Raw genomic sequence first — 20,250 nt, 5'->3', positions numbered from 1 at the left:
CCTCCCGCTTACTCCGAACCGGCATCCTCCCCTCCCCCGCTCGCTTACCCGCGTTTTACAACTTTTTTTTTCAATCCGATCCGGCATCCCCCCTGCGAACCGGCATCCTCCGCCCTCTCTCGCGTCACCCCCCCTCCCCCGCGATCCTACATCCCCCCAGCACCAAACATCTCTTACCCGATTGGGCACCGGCACCAGCACCAATGCACAGGACGTGCCAGTGCCCGAAGATCCTCCCTCGTTGGTTTGGGCTGGGCTGGGCGGTGCAATGCAGGAGAGATAATCCTTCTTCCTGCGCCGGGCTGGACTTTGAGCATTTGCGCATGCTCAAAGCCTTCTGGTCTCGCTCTCTCCGAGATTCTCGATCTCGGAGAGAGCGAGACCAGAAGGCTTTGAGCATGCGCAAATGCTCAAAGTCCAGCCCGGCGCAGGAAGAAGGATTATCTGTCCTGCATCGCACCGCCCAGCCCAGCCCAGCCCAGCCCAAACCAACGAGGGAGGATCTTCGGGCACTGGCACGTCCTGTGCATTGGTGCTGGTGCCGGTGCCCAATCGGGTAAGAGATGTTTGGTGCTGGGGGGATGTAGGATCACGGGGAAGGGGGGTTGATGCGAGCGGGGGGGGGGGGGGGAGGATGCCGGTTCGCAGGGGGGATGCCGATCGGATTGGAAAAAAAAAGTTGTAAAACGCGCTCACGCATATAACGCGCAAGGTTATGCACGGTTTGTAAAATCGTGTATAACGCGCGCGTTATATATGCGTGAAAATACGGTATAGCTTTACGCACTGTGACCTGTGCTGGCAATGTGCTGCAGCCTGCCTATTTCCAAAGGGAGCTGGATCTGGGAAAAGAAATCAGTGTCTCACAACTGAATGTCCCTCCAGTGCTGAATTTTTAGGCTGCCAGTTTGACTGGTGTCTGATTGAGCCTCCAACCCCTGTGGACCCACAGATGAGAAAATGGAGGGCCCAAACGCAGCCAGTACCCTGCGAGACCCCGCTGAGCCTAATACGGATGCCTAACAGCCTGCACTCAAGCCCCTGCAACACAGCAGATGAGCAATGTTACAAGGGGAACGGACTCAAGCTCCAAAACTTCTTCTGCAGGCTGGGCAGCTGCAGACCTCAACTCAATCAGAAGAGCTCTTAGCACCAAAATGAAACACAAAATAGGCAAAATGACCAAAAAAACCACCAATAAAAATAAAGAAATAAGCAGAGCAGATCAGAAAAACTCCTTCAGGCTCGCATTCAGAAGAAAAAAAACTGAAGGTGAAGTAGGAAGAATTCAAAGCTGGAGTGGATTACTTCTGCATAACTTGCGAGAACTGGGATATTACCCATTCATCCAGAATGACACACCAACTGTACTAGAAAGAACATTAGCCTCCCAATGCTTTTTTTTTTTTTTTAAAGCACAGTCCATGGCATGAAGGGGCCCCTAGGTCACAGTTCCGGGTCACTGAGGGGGAACTAACAGCCCTGCTCTACCTCAATCATTGATCTGGCTGAGGGAGGGACAGTTTTCAACCACAAAGCCAAGAGCCACAGACCTAGGCTTGGGGGGAGGCTGGCCTAAAATCTGAGAAACTGCTCTACCAGTCCACCTATACCATCTATTATACTGATAGCATATGAAAAGACTTGGCGATTCTTATGATGACATTAAGAAGATATAACTTTAAGCTCCGATATCCGACGAGAACATTGCAAAGGCTGGCAAAAAGAGCAAATGGCTGACAGTTTACAGCTGTGCTGCAGCAGTAAAGATGCAGAGATGCACTATAAAAGGATTAATCCATCCTGCAGTAGGGCTAGGTTTACAATCAATGTTATTAACGACTCCTACTGTATTTCAATCACACTGCTCAATGCAAATAATATTTTTAAAGTTCTCATTCCTCCCCCCCCTTTCCTTTTCCTCTGGCATCACAATGACTTACAGAGACACTGAAGTGCACACCATCATAGCGATATATCTTCTGTGAAGAACGCCCCAAGACAGGGTCCATCAGAAGCTTATAGCAGCGCCACTGGAAGTTTGGGGCCTTCTGGAGCTCTCCCCCACTTTCCTGATCCATTTTGATTCATTTACACTGCCAGAACACAAAAAATATACATAAGCAACATTAATAAGGCTACCTAAAATGTACTAGCATAAGTGGATGTTAAAATCATATGAAGACAGGCTGAAAAAGAAAGGGACTGTAGAACTGGGCGGTTGACATAAAAAACAGACTAAACAGAAAACGGTGGCAGAAGCCATACAGCCTATCTTCTATGCTTGATTTGTTTTGGTCATTTCTGCTCTTCTTCCTCTTGATATTTGGTGCAGAGACCTTTTCTTCTTTTTTTGTGTCCATCCCCAAAATCCACTGCAGGTAGAACCAGAAAAACTGTTCAATCCCATTCTTAAAATCCTTCTAAACTACAACTAGAAATGATGCACAAAGTAATTAACCCCCCTTTTTACAAAACCGCAAAAGTGTTTTTTAGCGCAGGCCAGCGAACTGAATGCTCTGCGCTGCTCCCTACACTCATAGTTCCTATGAGTTGGGAATAGCACAGAGCATTCAGTGTGCCAGCCTGCATTAAAAAATGCTTTCGCGGTTTTGTAAAAAAGGGGGGGTAAGTGACTTATCCAAGTGTCTTACATAAAGAATCAATGACGGAAATGGGGATTAGCACTTAAATGCATCACATAGAACATCCGAGTTAGAGATTATGCAGGAGGACAGTAAATACAGTACTAATATTTAAGAGAACATGATTTTTGCCTCTTAATGTGCTTTGAATGATAAAATTGTAAAATAGTCCATAGCAGTGTTCTCCCCAGAAATTTTTCCCAGCCGCGTGACATGAAAAAGTAGCTGGGTGGGGCAGGATGGGGAAATTTGGTGGTGGGGAAAATTAACCCCCTCTTTTACTAAGGTGCGCTAGCATTTTTAGCACGCGCAAACCCCGTGCTATGCAGGAAAACTAACACCAGTTCAATGCGGGCGTTAGCATCTAGCGCGTGTGGCAATTCTGCGTGTGCTAAGCGCATTCTAAAACCACTATCGCAACTTAGTAAAAGGACCCTAAAAGCACAGTTACTTACCGTAACAGGTGTTATCCAGGGACAGCAGGCAGATATTCTTGACTGATGGGTGACGGCACCGACGGAGCCCCGGTACGGACAATTTTAGAGTGATTGCACTCTAAGAACTTGGAAAGTTCTAGTAGACCGCACCGCGCACGCGCGAGTGCCTTCCCGCCCGACAGAGGCGCGCGGTCCCCAGTTAAGATAAGCCAGATAAGAAGCCAACCCGGGGAGGTGGGAGGGACGCAAGAATATCTGCCTGCTGTCCCTGGATAACACCTGTTACGGTAAGTAACTGTGCTTTATCCCAGGACAAGCAGGCAGCATATTCTTGACTGATGGGTGACCTCCAAGCTAACAAAAAAGAGGGATGGAGGGAAGGTTGGCCATTAGGAAAACAAATTTTGCAAAACAGATTGGCCTAAGTGTCCATCCCGTCTGTAAAAGTATGAACTGAGGACCAAGTAGCAGCCTTGCAGATTTCCTCAATAGGAGTGGAACGGAGGAAAGCTACAGATGCTGCCATAGCTCGAACTCTATGGGCCGTGACAGAACCTTCCAGTGTCAGTCCGGTCTGAGCATAACAGAATGAAATGCACGCTGCAAGCCAATTAGACAGCGTACGTTTAGAAACAGGACGTCCCAATTTATTTGGATCAAAGGACAGAAAGAGTTGGGGAGCTGACCTGTGGGGCTTAGTACACTCTAAATAGTAAGCTAAAGCCCGCTTACAGTCCAAAGTATGCAAAGCCTGTTCTCCAGAATGAGAGTGAGGTTTCGGGAAGAAGACAGGCAGAACAATGGATTGGTTGAGATGGAATTCAGAGACAACCTTAGGGAGAAACTTTGGATGTGTACGCAGAACCACCTTGTCATGATGAAAGACTGTAAAAGGTGGATCCGCAACTAGTGCATGTAGCTCACTGACCCTCCTGGCAGAGGTTAGAGCAATCAGGAAGACCACTTTCCAAGTGAGAAACTTGAAAGGATTCGTAGCCAAAGGTTCAAACGGAGGCTTCATTAAAGCGGAGAGAACCACATTGAGATCCCAGACTACAGGGGGTGATTTAATAGGTGGTTTCACATTGAAAAGACCCCGCATGAATCTGGAAACTAAGGGATGAGCTGAAAGGAGTTTTCCATGAACTGGCTCATGAAAAGCAGCAATAGCACTGAGATGGACTCTGATGGAAGTAGACTTGAGGCCAGAGTCAGACAAAAAAAGAAGATAATCCAACAATGTCTCCACTGCAAGGGAAGTGGGATCAAGATGATGAAGAAGACACCAGGAAGAAGATCGTGTCCACTTCTGATGGTAACATTGCAGAGTGGCCGGTTTCCTGGATGCGTCCAGAATGGAACGAATGGGCTGAGACAAAAGAGTATCATTCGAAGTCAGCCCGAGAGATACCAAGCTGTCAGGTGCAGAGACTGGAGGTTGGGATGTAGAAGGGTCTCCTGATGCTGTGTAAGCAGAGAAGGAAACAGTGGAAGAAGAAAGGGTTCCCTGGAACTGAGTTGAAGTAGAAGGGAGAACCAATGTTGCCTGGGCCACCGTGGAGCAATCAGAATCAGTTCCCTCTTGAGCTTGAACAAGGTTCTTAACATGAGAGGCAGAGGAGGGAAAGCATACAGGAACAGATTGGACCAGTCGAGGAGAAATGCATCCGCTGCCAGACGGTGAGGAGAGTAGAGTCTGGAGCAGAATAGGGGCAGCTGGTGATTGTGAGGAGCTGCAAAGAGGTCTATCTGAGGAGTGCCCCACTGAGCGAAGATGGATTGTAGAGTGAAAGGATCGAGTGTCCACTCGTGAGGCTGGAGAATTCTGCTGAGCTTGTCCGCCAAGGAATTCTGTTCTCCCTGAATGTAGATAGCTTTCAGGAATAGATGGTGATCTATGGCCCAAGCCCAAATCTTCTGGGCTTCCTGGCACAAGAGGCGAGAGCCTGTCCCACCCTGTTTGTTGATGTAGTACATCGCAACTTGATTGTCTGTGCACAGCAAGAGGACTTGAGGAAAGAGAAGGCCTTGAGGGCATAAAACATCGCTCTGAGTTCCAGGAAATTGATGTGATGCTTCATTTCCTGGGCTGTCCAAAGACCTTGAGTTTGGAACTCGTTCAAATGAGCTCCCCAGGCATAAGGGGAGGCGTCGGTGGTGATGACAAGTTGATGAGGAGGTAGATGGAACAAAAGACCTCTGGAGAGATTTGAGGATATCAACCACCATTGTAGAGACTGCCGAAGAGATGATGTCACAGATATGTGACGTGAGCAAGAATCCATCACTTGGGACCACTGGGTAGCTAGGGTCCATTGAGGAGTGCGCAGGTGAAGACGTGCGAAGGGTGTGACATGGACTGTGGAGGCCATGTGACCCAGGAGTATCATCATTTGCTTGGCAGATATGGAACGTTGTGGAAGCACCTGCTGACATAGAGATTGAAGCGTTTGAAGACGGTTGGATGGCAGGAACGCTCTCATGAGGACTGTGTCCAAGACCGCTCCAATGAATTGAAGTCTCTGAGTGGAGATGAGATGAGATTTGGGTAGATTGATCTCGAACCCCAGAAATTGCAGAAACAGGATGGTCTGGTTGGTGGCCTGAAGAACTGTCTGAGATGAATTGGCCTTTATCAACCAATCGTCCAGGTAAGGAAACACCTGAAGGTGGTGGGAGCGTAGAAAGGCAGCCACCACAATCAGACATTTGGTAAACACTCTTGGAGAGGAGGCAAGACCGAAGGGTAGCATCTTGTACTGGTAATGACAACGATTGATCATGAAGCGTAGGTACTGTCTGGAGGCCAGATTGACCGGTATGTGAGTGTATGCTTCTTTGAGATCGAGTGAACATAGCCAGTCGCCTTGATTGAGAAAAGGGGAAAGAGTGGCCAGAGAAAGCATTCTGAATTTCTCTTTGACCAAGCATTTGTTGAGATCGTGAAGATCTAAAATGGGTCTGAGATCTCCTGTTTTTTTGGGAACTAGAAAATAACGGGAGTAGAATCCCTGCCCCTTTTGATCTAGAGGAACTTCCTCTATGGCGTTCAGAAGGAGGAGGGATTGAACCTCTTGAAGAAGGAGGGAAGACTGAGGAGTGTTCAAAGCAGACTCTTTTGGTAGACCTTGGGCAGGAAGAGTCTGAAAGTTGAGAGAGTAGCCATGGCGGATGATGTTGAGGACCCACTGATCCGAGGTGATGATTTCCCAACGGCTTAGAAAATGAGTAAGGCGTCCTCCTATAGGCAGCGGAAGATGGGTAGATGGAGGGATACTGGCTATGTCCTGGAGAACCAAGTCAAAAGGGTTATGAGGATTTTTGTGGAGGAGGAGGAGGCTTCACCTGTTGTTGCTGCTGTGCCGGTCTATTGTTTTGCCTCTGCTGTTGCCTCTGACGCCTGGGTTGTTGAGGTGCCAGTGGCAAAGGACGAGCCACAAATCGACGTTGGTATGCCGATTGCTGACGAAAGGGCCTGGTAGGTGGGGGTCTTCTTTTTTGTTTTCAGGAGAGTATCCCACCTAGTCTCATGAGCTGAGAGCTTTTGGGTAGTGGAGTCCATGGATTCTCCAAACAGCTCATCCCCCAGGCAAGGTGCATTAGCCAGTCGATCTTGATGATTGACATCAAGTTCTGAAACTCTGAGCCAGGCCAGTCGACGCATGGCCACCGACATAGCCGTGGCCCGAGAGGTCAGCTCAAAGGTGTCATAGATCGATCTGACCATGAACTTACGAAGTTGTAAGAGCGATGAAGAAGTTTGGCGAAAGGCAGATCTTTTACGGTCAGGGAGGTATTTTTCAAAAGATGACAAATTCTGAATGAGATGCTTAAGGTAGAAAGAAAAATGGAAAGCATAGTTCCCTGATCTATTAGCAAGCATCGCATTTTGATATAACCTCTTGCCAAACTTATCCATGGCTTTACCTTCTCTGCCAGGAGGGACAGAGGCGTACACACTAGCCCCTGCAGATTTCTTTAAAGTGGATTCCACCAATAAAGATTCATGAGGGAGTTGCGGTTTGTCAAAACCTGGAATAGGTATGACCTTATATAAGGAGTCCAGTTTGCGAGGAGCTCCTGGGATGGTCAAGGGCGTCTCTAGATTTTTGTAGAAAGTTTCTCGCAAAATATCATGGAGAGGTAATTTTAGGAATTCCCTTGGAGGCTGGTCAAAGTCCAGTGCATCGAGAAATGCCTTGGATTTTTTAGATTCAGCCTCCAAGGGAATAGAGAGAGAGTTACACATCTCTTTGAGAAAAGAGGTGAAAGAAGTTGCATCAGGTTTGGAGGATGGATCTAAACCAGAAGGGTCCTCGTCCCCTGACGAACACTCTCCCTCAGAGAGGAAAGGCTCCTCTGAATCACCCCACAGATCAGGGTCCCTCACTTGAAAGCTGCGGTCCCGTGACTCCGGTGTGGAGGGTTCCAGGTGTTGAGTTTTGTGAGTCGACTTACCAGATCTCTGTGAAACGGTACCGGGAGATGTTATAGGGTGTGCCGGTGCCGAAGTTTGTACGGCCTGGTGTAAGGACCTCGGTTCCGGCGCTAAGATCGGCATGGATGCTGATGAAGCCGAATGTACCGGTACCGACAAAGTGGATACCGATAAAAGAGGCTGCTCCACTGCCGGTACTGGTGGCTCAGACCGGACCGGGACTGGAAGGCTCGGTGTCAAAAGAGCAGGAAGGAGCTGTTGTAATTGCTCCTTGAGCTGCACTTGCAGGACGGCGGCAATTCGCTCGTCCAGCGAAGGCACCGGTACCGCTTTTTCCTTCTGCGGTACCTTCGGTGCCGCTCTACACTCCGAAGAGGAACCCGAGGTGGAGGGGCTCACCTCAATCGGAGCGGAGCGCTTCCGTGGGCGCCTCGAGGTCGGCAGGATTGGGCTCGCTGCCACTGAGACCGGAGGGCGCCCCAACGGGGAAGGCTTCTTAGCCGGCTTACCTGAGGGATGCGACGCCGGCGCGGTGTCGCGCGGCGTCGAGGAGGTAGGTGCCGAAGTCGGGGCCGGTGCCGCTGAATCCGACATCTCGGTACCAAAGAATAACCGCTGTTGGATCTGGCGGTTTTTTAAAGTTCTCTTTTTTAGAGTGGCACAGCGGGTGCAGGTGGATGCCCGATGGTCAGGACCCAGGCACTGTAAGCACCAGTTGTGCGGGTCGGTGAGGGAAATGGGCCTTGCGCACCGCTGGCACTTCTTAAAACCGGGTTGGGGGGGCATGAACGTGAAAACGGCTTCTGCCAAATCGAAGGCCGAGGCCTCGATGGTGGCAGCAGGCCCCGCCGGGGCGAACCCGAAAAAAGAAGAAAAAAAGAAAAGAAAATTCTCTCTTTTTTTTTTTTTTTTTAGAAAATAATAAAAAGAAAAAGAAGGGAATATAATTCCGAAAAGGTTTACGCGAGCGGGAAGGCGTTTGTTAGAAAAAATTTTCAACAGCCGTTGAAAGTGCGTCTTCTTAGCTCCGCGGAAACTAAGAAACTGGGGACCGCGCGCCTCTGTCAGGCGGGAAGGCACTCGCGCGTGCGCGGTGCGGCCTACTAGAACTTTCCAAGTTCTTAGAGTGCAATCACTCTAAAATTGTCCATACCGGGGCTCCGTCGGTGCCGTCACCCATCAGTCAAGAATATGCTGCCTGCTTGTCCTGGGATAATGTGTACTATTTTTATTAGTTAATTATTATTACTTTCAAATGCTCAATATGACTTCCTTTTTTAAGGTTTGACACTTGTGCCAGAATATTTTTACTAAATTTAAGAAGTATCCTATTCTAGAAGGGAATAATTAGATATTTGCCCTCTTTCAAATGGTATGGGGGTTTAAAAAAGGGAAAGGCATTAATTAAGTCATTAGGTTCAATCTAGCAATTTATTTCTGCATGAATTTAAACAACTAAAAAAAAAAAAAAAAGATAAATATAGCTCATCCAGTCATACAAGAAATGGCTCTACAGCAGGAGTGCCCACACTTTTTGGGCTTGCAAGCTACTTTTAAAATGACCAAGTCAAAATGATCTACCAACAATAAAATTTTTAAAAAACACTAAGCACACTGTATGCAGAGAAAATGTTAATTATCATTTATATTCCATGGGTTTTCAAAGATGACTTTATGCAATAATAATAATAATAACAGTTCATATATCGCAGGGCCATGAAGTTCTATGAGGTTTACAATGATTAGAAAGATGCTACAAATTGAGTGGAACTTACATAGTTGGAGATTAGTGGTTAACAGACACGATTAGTGGCTAACAGTTTAAGGGATCAGTTTTTATGGGAGAGATTGTACAGATTCGTTACCTAGGTACTTCAAGAACAGGTATGTTTTTAGGTGTTTCCTAAATTCACCATAGTTATTTGCGTATATAATTAGTTTCTCCAGGTCTTTGCCCCATAAGGCTGCTTGATAAGAGAGAAGATGTTGATGGTGCTTTTAAATTTACATCCTCTAGCCGATGGGGAGACGAACTTCAGGTGTGTACTTCTCTTATGTTGGTTGAGAAGGAGAAGAGGTCAGTTACATATTTAGGGGCTAGACCGGATAGTACCTTAAAGCAGAAACATCCCAACTTGAACTTCGCACATGCCTCCATTAGCAACCAGTGTAGAAGTCGGTAGGAAGGGGTTATGTGATCAGACTTCTTCAACCCAAAGATCAACCTGACCACCGCATTCTACACCAGTTGCAGTCTCTGCATGTTCTTCTGGGAGATTGCCAGATGGGCGATGTTACAATAATTGAGATGGCTTAGTATTAGGGATTGTAGCAGAATTCTGAATGATGAAGCATCAAAGTATGCTCTAATGGACCTAAGCTTCCAGAGAGTAAAAAAACCCTTTCTGACTAGGGAGTCCACTTGGTCTTTCATAGTTAGGCCTTGGTCCAGTATTACTCCCAAAACCTTCATTGTAGGTTGTATAGGGTAGCTGAGTTTGTTGATGCATAGTGGTGTTGTAGTGACAGGTGGGTGTGGCGAGGCTATGAGAATTTAGTTTTTTTCTGAATTAATTTTCAGTCTGAATTCTTTGGTCAATTGTTCCATCAGGTTTAGTGCTTCTGTTGCCATGTGGGTAGTTTCACAGGGAGAAGTAGTGAACAGGATAATGATTGTAAAGTCATCTGCGTAACTGAATAATTTTATACCCCGCAGGGCCAGCTGCACACCTAGTGATGACATGTAAACGTTGAAGAGCAGTGGAGATAATGGTGACCCTTGTGGAATGCCAGATGGGTTTCTCCAGATTTTAGAGAGGTTGTGATTGAAACGTACTTGATAGGTGGGGACATAAGGAAACCTTGGAACCAGTCAAAATACCTCTCCTCTGACACCAATTATGTCTAAGCATTGTAGCAATTTCTCATGATCCACCAAGTCAAAGGCCGAGCTCATGTTAAATTGCATGATTAGGGCGTTATGGCCCTTGCTAAATAAGGAGCGTAAGTAATCTAGGGTCGCCGCAATTACTGTCTCAGTGCTAAACAGAGGTCTGAAGCAAGATTGGGTTTCATGTAGTAGAGAGAACTGATCGAGGTAGTCCATCAACTGGGTATGTACTAGACCTTCCATTATTTTTACGAAGAATGGAATGGATGGTACCAGTCTATAGTTGGTTACTGATGCTAAGGATTGTTAACAATTTTTGGGAATTGGGGTGATTATAATGTGACCGTTATTAGTTCCATTTTTAAAATTATCGGTCAGATAGTTCCAGTGTTAGTTTAAAGTCTAATGGGGCTGCTTTCTTAATATTAGGGGGAAAGTGATCTAGAATGCAGTGTGATAAAGTATACTTGTTATAGAGTTTGATGAAATTATTCCATTCTAGATCCTGAAAGGAGCTCCAAATCATGTCCACTGGTATTTCATTTCCGTGTATGTTGGCTATTTGATGTGCACGTATGTTGTTTGTCAAACAGTTGTTTCTTAGGTTTATAATTTTTGAATCAAAATGCTGTGCTAGATTGTTTGTTGACGGTAGTTTCGTATCGTGCATGGATTGATTGTGGCATGAGGTATCAAATAAATTTGTAACCAAGTTAAACAGTTCTTTAGTGTCGATTCCTTTCGAACTCGTATTGGATGTATTAATTTTGGATGAGTAGAATGCTTTTCGTTTTTCTTTTATCAATTGTTTGTAGTTTTTTATGCTGGATCTCCAATTGTTCCGGTCCGATATTTCTCCCGTTTTATTCCAGATCCTTTCTAGTCGTCTTACTAATTGTTTCATTTTAATAGTTCAGAGTCGAACCATTTATTATATTTATTTGAGCAGTTTTTACTGTTTCGTTTAGGGGCAATTTTATCTAAAATGGATGTGCTTGTTTTTGTCTAATGATCCCAAAAATCATCCCCTTCTTCTATTACCTCACGTAATTCATAATGTGCCCAGTATTACTCTGGATTGATATGGCCCCTTGTGAGATGTTCTTTTTTTATCTTTGGGTGAGTTTTTTGCTTTTGGATGATTCCAGATTAAGTTAAAGTAGTAGGTGAAATGATCGGACCAGATATCATAGAACCAGATACCGTCAGATAAAGAGATAGGATCTCCTTTGTGGACATAGCTACCAAATCTAACCGATGGCCTTTTTCATGTGTTTGTGTGGGTAAAGGGAGATTGTAATTGAGCGAGGACGGGAAGTTTTTAAAATCTTTCGCTTCTGGATTGTCCTCGTTCTCTAAATGTAGGTTTACGTCTCCTGCTATAATATTGTATGAAGGAGTAATTGAATTATGTAGAAGTCCTCTCTGGCTTTTGACCAGCTTTTTGGTGGGACATAAAATAGAATACAAGAGAGGGATTCTTCTAGATCCTTGTTACTAATTTTGCAGGCTAGTATTTCTAACTGGTTGGTTATTTTGGAATCTACTAAGACAAGTTTGAATTCTTCCTTAAGGATGACTGCTAATCCTCCCCCTCTTCTGTCTTCGCGATTTAACATGTATATTTTTGTATAGTTGTCACCTCAGGAACATGTATATTTTTGTATAGTTGTCACCTCAGGAACATGTATACAAAAATAGACAAATATACCCCCTTCCTTTTTACTAAACCGCAATAGCGGTTTTCAGCGCAGGGAGATGCACTGAATGCCCTGCGCTGCTCTCAATGCTCATAGGCTCCCTGCACTAAAAACCGCTATTGTGGTTTCGTAAAAGGGGGCCATAGTGCAAAATATAGACAGCCGATATAAATTCTCAAAACGGACACATTTTGATCACTAAATTGAAAATAAAATCATTTCTCCTACCTTTTTGTCTGGTGATTTCTTGAGTCTCTGGTTGCACTTCCTTCTGACTGTAAATCTAATATTTCTTTCTTTCTGCCCTCCCCTTTTCTTTCTGTCTCTCTTTCTCTCTCCCCCCTGCCTGTCTTTCTCCCCCTGCCCCCACCCCCCAAGCCATTGCGCCGATTTCTCCACTTCCCTGATTCTTTCCCTACCCCCTAAGCCACCATGCCGATTTCTCCCTGCTGCTTCCCTGAGCCAGACCAGGCACGTACAAGCACCGGACTCACAAGACTTCACCTCTGACGTCAATTCTAACGTCAGAGAGGAAATTCCAGGCCAGCCAGGCAGCGATTGGCTGGTACAGAACTTCCTCTCCAACGTCAGAATTGACATCTGAGGTGAAGTCTTGTGAGTCTGGCACTTGTACGTGCCTGGCCTGGCTCAGGGAAGCAGCAGGGAAAAAAGATTGCAAAGGCAACACGATTGACTCACATTGCCTTTGCGATCTACTGGTCGATCGCAATTGACCATTTGGGCACCCTTGCTGTTATGGTATTCTGTCCTGACCTGAGGAAAGGGGTTTAGTCCCCCAAAAAACTGCTTTATTTCCATTTCCTATTTATAAACTTTAATCAATACAGTTACAATACTACTTGATTCTACATAAAGCAACAAAAAAAAATTTCTACCTTTTGTCGTTTCTGCTTTAATCATCTTCTCTTCACTCTCTTCTTTCTATTCAGTGTTTGTCCTCGCTTCCTTCCATGCAACATCTGTCCTCTCTTTGCCCCTTCCACCCAGCCTCTGCCCTCTCTCTCTCTCTCTCTACCCCTTCCATCTACTGTCCACCCTCTCTCTGCCCTTTCCATTCAGTGTCCGCCCTCTCTCTGTTCCATATGGCATCTTCCCTCTTTCTATGTCCCTTCAAAAAACTGTATATCCTGTGCCCTTTCTCTCCATTGTACATGATTCATTTCAGCTTCACCCCTCCCCTATGCTCTGGCATTTCTCTCATCTCCTTTCCTTACTTCCTTCCCACTCCACCCCATGGTCTGGCATCTCTATCTCCTTCCCTTTTCTCCCCCATGCCCTGGCATCTCCCTCCCCCCATATGCACTGACATCTCTCCCACCTCCGTGGTCTGGTCGCTCCTTTCCTTTCCCTCCCTCCCATGGTTTTGGCATCTTCTGCCTCTCCTCTCCCTTCCCTGGTCTTACATCTCCCCTCTCTCTCCCCAATTGGGTGCTGCTGCAGCAGCACTTCTCTTCCCCTCCCCCCTCATCAATTGGGTGCAGCAGCGGCTTTTCTCTCCCCCCCAATTGGGTGCACCAGCTTTTCTCTTCCCCCTTCCCCCCAAAAAATTGGGTGCTGCAGCAGCAACATTTCTCTTCCCTTCCCCTCCCTCCAAAAATGGGTGCAGCAGCAGAACATTTCTCTTCCCCCCTCCCCCATTCGGTGCAGCAGCAGCATTTCTCTTCCCATCCCTCCCAGCTCACACACCCGTTGGCAGAGTCGCTAGGCAAGTTGTAAGCTTCCCTCCATCGCTGACCTATCTTCCATAGGTCAGCGACGGAGGGAAGCTTACAACTTGCTGCTTTTACTTGCTTCGGGCCTTCCTCGTTGCCGGGTCCTGCCTACTTTCTGTTTCCGCGAAGGCAGGACCCGGCAGCGAGGAAGGCCCGAAGCAAGTGAAAGCAGCAAGCTGTAAGCTTCCCTCCAGGGCTCTAACATGTGCGTGCCGGCTTCCCTTCTCTTCCCTCCAAAACTGGAAGTTACGTCCCATGGGGGGAGGAGAGAAGAGAAGGGAAGCCTATATTTCAGGTGCCTATTGCAATACTAGAGAGATGCCTAAGACAGCCTAAGCTTACCTAAGGCCACTTCTGGATGAAACCACGCCTAAGCCTAGCCTTGCGCCTCCCTAGGCTTGTGAAAATGCCTAAACTGTAGGCTGCCTGTCTTGGGGTGTTTTTTTTTAACCTGCGTCCCGATTGCCTGGTCAGACAGTGGTAGGACGCCAAACCGTCGCCTACAATCAGCATGCTGTTTATAGAATTTCCCTTTTTTGGCCTTATATCTTATTTTGTTGCAAAAATTTGATTGCAACTTCTTCATTAAATGCCATTTTGCTAAAACAGATCTTAATGGTCACTACTTGAATGACGTCATTTTGAAAACAAGGATCATCCAGTTTTTATAGCATCTTGCAGTAACACCTATTAATAATAGGAATAATTTTTTTTAATAATAGTATATTTGTTTTGGGGTTATTTGGGAAAATATTGGGGGTCCCATTTTCTTTTTCCCGACACCATGTACATGTCCATTTTCCTATAATTTTTGGAGTTCTTTTTCCTTGGTTTTGTATTGAGTCGTGAATGTGTCATTTAGATGTTTTGAACAATAAAGACCTTCATATCATTAGACGGACTGGAGAACACTTTTTTTAAGTGCACATCTCTCTTACTTGGACAATTCCACTCTGGTCTTTACATATTCAGTTTTGTGGTGTTTTCCCCTCTTTTTTTTTCATACATATTATCAGTTACACAAGCTCTTGCCACAACTGGACATGCTTAGTTATATCAGCTCTATGGCTGCTGTAACTGCAAGGCGCCTGAATCTAAGGCTATATGCTACCATTCTGTAATGGAACCTGGGAGCCCATTCACTGCTATAGAATAGGCGTTCCCAGTATAGTCTCAGGGTACCTACGAGGAAGAAACCACTTGGAGAATTGTCCCTTATTTTTTAAGGATTATAAAAACAGAAGCAATAATGTGAAAAACAAACCCCCAGCCTTAAAACAGGCTGAATTAATTTGTGAACCATTATTTAAAGGAGACTCAAAAAAATATTGTTTTCCCTTAGCTTAAATGAAATAAACCTATTCCTATCCATCATTTGACTATAGCTAAGTGCAAAAGAACATTAGCTCGAAAAATCTCATAGAGCTGCAGTGAAATAGAAGAGAAAAGTGATTTGGTTTTACTGTAATTTCTGCATTAAGTGGATTTGCACACCCCAAGCTCGTTAAATCCTGATGCACTTCTAGCTTTTTCTGTATCAGACTTTGCAAGATTAATGAATGGAGCATCCTTCTGCCTGCCAGTTAAGGGATGAAAAACAAATGCCTATAAAGTTCAAATCACAGCTTGACTAAACTTGAACTTTCTTGATTTCATTCTTCCTGACTGACCACTTTATCTTCCACAATAGGCACCAAGGTTGCTTGGATCAGAGCTTTAAAAGAGCAAGCAGAATCGGGTCCGATTTCCGTACGTTTGTTTTTCTCAAATGGTATACCACTACACTTGCTGCTGTATCATGTGCGTGCCGGCTTCCTTTCGAAACCGGAAGTTGCGTCCCGTGTGAGGGAGGGAAGAGAAGGGAAGCCGGCACACACACGATAGAGCCCTGGAGGGAAGCTTACCACTTACTGCTTTTACTTGCTTCGGGCCTTCCTCGCTGCCGGGTCCTGCCTTCGCGGAAACAGAAAGTAGGCAGGACCCAGCAACAAGGAAGGCCCGAAGCAAGTAAAAGCAAGCTGGCAAAAAAAAAAAAAAAAAGGCAGGCGTCAAACAAAATATGGTAATCGGCACTCCCCCTCCTCTCTTGACCCAGCCCAAGCTGTGCCACTCACCTGGTCGCCTTAGTCGGCGGCATCTCCAGGTCCCGCGCCAGCCCCTTCCGAGCCTGACACACAGAGAGCCGGTTTTGCACCCAGAAGAGGCAGCAGCAATTTTCTATGCAGATGACCTCCACTCCTATGTTCAAGGCAAAGCAGGGTCACCTATCCACCACCAGAGAGGTCTCACCATGTAGCCTAGGTTTTCGCGAGCATGCAGATGTTGATGTCGGGAGTAACGCAATCGCCACGTTGGTGGTGGGAGGAGGGAGTTTGTAATTCTGCTTTCTCCTCTCACTACGTTGTGGGAGGGTACACGGGAAAACCGCAGGTTGGGGAAGGGAAGGCCTGTAGTGACAGAGAGCTTTTCCACTGGTTAGTCGTTCATGGTACTTTCTGACCGGAAGAGGAGGTCAGAAAATACCGCAAATGACCGAGTCCGCAAATCGCAGACCGCGAATTTGCAGGGGTGCACTGTAAACCTGCAATAAACCGTGCTATAAGGAGAGACAGCCTGCACTAACGGAAGGGGGCGCTACCATTAGGGATCCCCAAGATAAAGTGTGAAATACATTCAGATGGTATTCTTAGAAATACTGGTCAGGAAACCAGAAGAAGTCCAGCTTACCCGTACTCATTAAGGCGGACAAATCAGTGAATCAGCAACTTCCAGGGCGGGTTCCAGGAACAGAGTGTGGATTTATAAGAAAGAAGATTAGCAAAGGTAAAAACTTAATCTTTTGTTCTTCTACAATCCCACTCTATTCCTGGACAAGTGGGACGTAACAGAATAATTCCGTAGGGTCAGGGTGGGACTGATGACCCTACTATCAAAACTGAGGAACCAAAAGCAGCATCCTGTTTGGCCGCCACATTGATCCTGTAAAACTTAGTAAAAGTATGCAGAGAGGACCAGGTAGCAGCCCTGGAAATCTCCTCCAAAGAAAAATCACCAACAACTCTGCCCAAGAGGAGCAAATGCCTCTGGTAGAATGAGCCCACACAGAAAGAGGGGGCTTCTTGCCAGCAGCAATGTAGGCAGATGAAATACCCATACAGATCTATCTGGAAATAGTGGCTTTCGAAGCCAAGAACCACAACAAAATCCTGTGCACATCCAGTAACCGCAACACCCTGTCTTGCTCCCTCGAACTGGAGGAAGTAAAGGTAGGAATGTGGAATGCTAGAGACCACTTTCGGAAGAAAAGAAGGAACAGTGCTCATAGACACACTTGAATCCGAAATGCTAAGAAAGGGATCCTGGCAGGATAAAGCCTGGAGCTCAGAAACCCTGTGGGCGAAAGTAATGGCCACCAGGAAGACTGTCTTGACAGTGAGGTCCATTAAGGATGCTTGCTCCAAAGGCTCATGAGGCAGACAAGTCAGAAACTGGAATACAAGATTGAGATTCAAAGTCAGACAGGGAAGCAGCAGCAGGGGATGAAGCCTCAGAACACCCCTCAGAAACCAGATAACATCCAGGTGAGTGGCCAATGACCCTCTCAGAGGCTTAGGACGCAGACAGAAGAGACCGGCAATCTGAACCCTCAGAGAGCTGACAGCCAGTCCCTTTTCCAGTCCATCCTGAAGGAAACCAAGTACCAGAGATATCGAAGGCACAAACGGATTCTTTTGCTTATGGACACACCACGATTGATAACATCTCAATTTTCGCATAAGCTGCCACAGCTGACTTCTTTTTGCTGTGCAAGAGAGTAGCGATCACACCCAAAAAATAGCCTCTGTGGACTAAAGATGTGCACTCAATAGTCAGGCTGTAAGACCAAAGTGGTCTGGATCCCAAAACGCAATCGGGCTGTGTGAAAAGACGAGTATGACACGAAAGTCTGAGCTCCTGGTTCAGTTGCAGATGAACCAGGTTGACATACCATAGCCGCCTCAGAACAGCTGGACGCCACGATCCATCTTAACAGAAGGCCTATCATGGGTCACGGAGGAAAGACAAAGGAAGCCTCCAGTGGCCAAGGCTGCATCAGCGCATCTTAAGCCTTCGCTGCCTGGTTCTCGACAGCAGCTGAAGAACCAATTTGCTTTCTTCTTGAACGCCGACACCACAAGGTCAAACGTCAGAGAACCCCACTGGTCCACAATACAGTCAAACGCTCTCTGGGACAAGGACAATTTCCCGGGATCTTGAGTCTGACGGCTGAGACAATCAGCCTGGATGTTGTCTACCCCTGCCACGTGCGCAGCTAAAATTGCCATGAGGTGGTTTTCCGCCCACTAAAAGAGAAGGTGGGTCTCCATGCACAGAGATGTGCTCCTGGTGTCACCCGGCGATTGATATAAACCACTGCCATGGCATTGTCTGAGAAAACATGCATGGCCCGATTCCAAAAAAGGTGCTAGACGTGGAGGAGAGCCAGCCAAATCTTCCAAACCTCCAAGCAATTGATTGACCACTTTTTCTCGGAAAGGGACCACCAGCCTTGAACTGAACTGTTCATGTAAAGAGCATCCCAGCCAGAGAGGCTGGCATCCATTGTTAGGACCACCCAACTGGAGATCCGGAGGGGAAGATCCCTTGACAGGGAAAGAGGACAACCACTAGGTCAGACTGTTCTGAGCCTCCTCCGTCCAAGGAAGGCCGACATGCAACAAATCAAGAAAGAAATTTTAAAAATTTAAATTGAATCAGGTTGGGCAGACTAGATGGACCATTCGGGGCTTTATCTGTCGTCATCTACTATGTTACTAGGAATCCCACTGGAGTCAGCTGGTGTAGGTGGGCCCTGGCCTATGGAACCACATAGATTATTGCCACCATAGACCCCAGGTCCTGAAGGTACTGCCAGGCAGTTGGGAATGGATTTGCTAGAAAGTCCCAGATTAAATGGTAAAGCTTCTCCTGGAAAACCTTGTTCAGACCCATGGCGAAGCAAGCCCCCATATATTCCAAGTCCTGTGTTGGCTCTAGGTGACTCTTGCAGAAGTTGATCACCCAGCCCACACATTGAAGCAGCTGGATGACGGTGAACCATCGGAGCCCTGTTAACCAATCATCAGGTGGACCAGAAATTCCAGTATTTAGTCCAAGAAAACCTTGGGGGCTGCCTAAGATTTTGATGTCTACCAGTGCCTAAGTCCAAGTTAGGCACCTCTAGGTGTGACTCTATAAATGACTCCTAACTGAAGCTTGACAAGCGCTGTTTGCTTCATTTCTCAATGCCTATCTTTTAGGCACTGTTATAGAATCAGGGTCTTTATGTATTTATTTGGATGTAGCTCGGAATTCTGCAGCAACTACCTCCCCCCCTTTTACAAAACTATAGCACAATTTTTAGCGCCGGCTGTGGTAGTAACAGCTCCGATGCTCATAGGAATTCTAGGAGCATCAGAGCTGTTACCACCTCAGCCGGTGCTAAAAACCACGCTACAAATTTGTAAAAGGGCGGGGTGGGGGAGAATGTTCAGTAGAGTTTCATTCAGGAATACTAGGTGGTTTCTCCCTGTTGTTGGTAATGGGTAGTAAAAATAAGCACAAAATAATTGATCTCTCTCTATGGACTGCAGAGTGGTTGTATTGTTTGGAATTTCTGGTCCATTCAGGTGGACCAGAATGCAGAGTGTCCACAGGTGAGCTGCCACCACTACTATCACCTTAGTAAAGGTCTGGGCATTATCGCCAACCCAAAGGGTAGGGCTGCAAACTGTTAATGCTGCTGCAGAACGTGGAATTTCAGATACCTCCTGTGTTCCAGAAAGATGGGAATATGGAGATAACTTTTCGGGACCTGAGAGGCCTAGGAACTCCACCTGGAAGTATTGAGGCGATCATAGAGCGCACCATTTCCATCTTGAAGTGGGGAATTTTGAGGACTGCATTGACTGCCTTGAGATCCAGGATCGATCTCCAATCTTCAAAGCCTCACTTTGGAATGATAAAGTATATTGAGTAGCTATCCAAGCCCAAGTCGTGCTCCGGAACAGCTTGATCACCATGATGCTCAGCAACCTTTGAACCATTGCCTCCATGCTGGGGAGTCCAGAAAGAGCTCTATCAGGGGCCAATAAAACTCGAGTTTGTAGCCGTCCTGAAGAATATCCAAGACCCAGCAGTCAGAGGTGATGGCATACCATTCTACCAGGAAGACAGAGAGCCACCCCCTCCGATCTGCAGATGAACAGCCAGAGGCCTGGCATCAGAACTGTTTCTTAAAGGTTGAAGCTGGGCTACTGTCCACAGACTCCTGGCGGAGGGAACCGCTGAACCTGTTTTGGCTGATTGAAAAGAACTCTGCCCTGAGGAGCCCCCAAAGTACTGACAGGAATGTCTGAAAACTAGGG

At 46.4% G+C, this 20,250-nt stretch overlaps 1 protein-coding gene across 1 annotated transcript in view; it reads right to left on the bottom strand.

Annotated features, from left to right (window-relative positions):
- SETD1A (SET domain containing 1A, histone lysine methyltransferase) overlaps positions 1-20,250 on the bottom strand; it is a 350,806-nt gene that overhangs the window by 293,262 nt on the left and 37,294 nt on the right. Inside the window, exon 2 of the mRNA XM_033946630.1 lies at positions 1,944-2,096. Within this exon, the coding sequence (XP_033802521.1) occupies positions 1,944-2,081 (138 nt within the window). The 5' untranslated portion in view covers positions 2,082-2,096. The remainder of the gene's footprint in view (positions 1-1,943; positions 2,097-20,250) is intronic.

Source organism: Geotrypetes seraphini, chromosome 5 (genome assembly GCF_902459505.1).
Source record: "Geotrypetes seraphini chromosome 5, aGeoSer1.1, whole genome shotgun sequence".
In the NCBI taxonomy this organism is placed as follows: Eukaryota; Metazoa; Chordata; class Amphibia; order Gymnophiona; family Dermophiidae; genus Geotrypetes; species Geotrypetes seraphini.
Note: the sequence above shows the minus strand (reverse complement) of the source record. Positions and strands in the feature narration are given on the sequence as shown.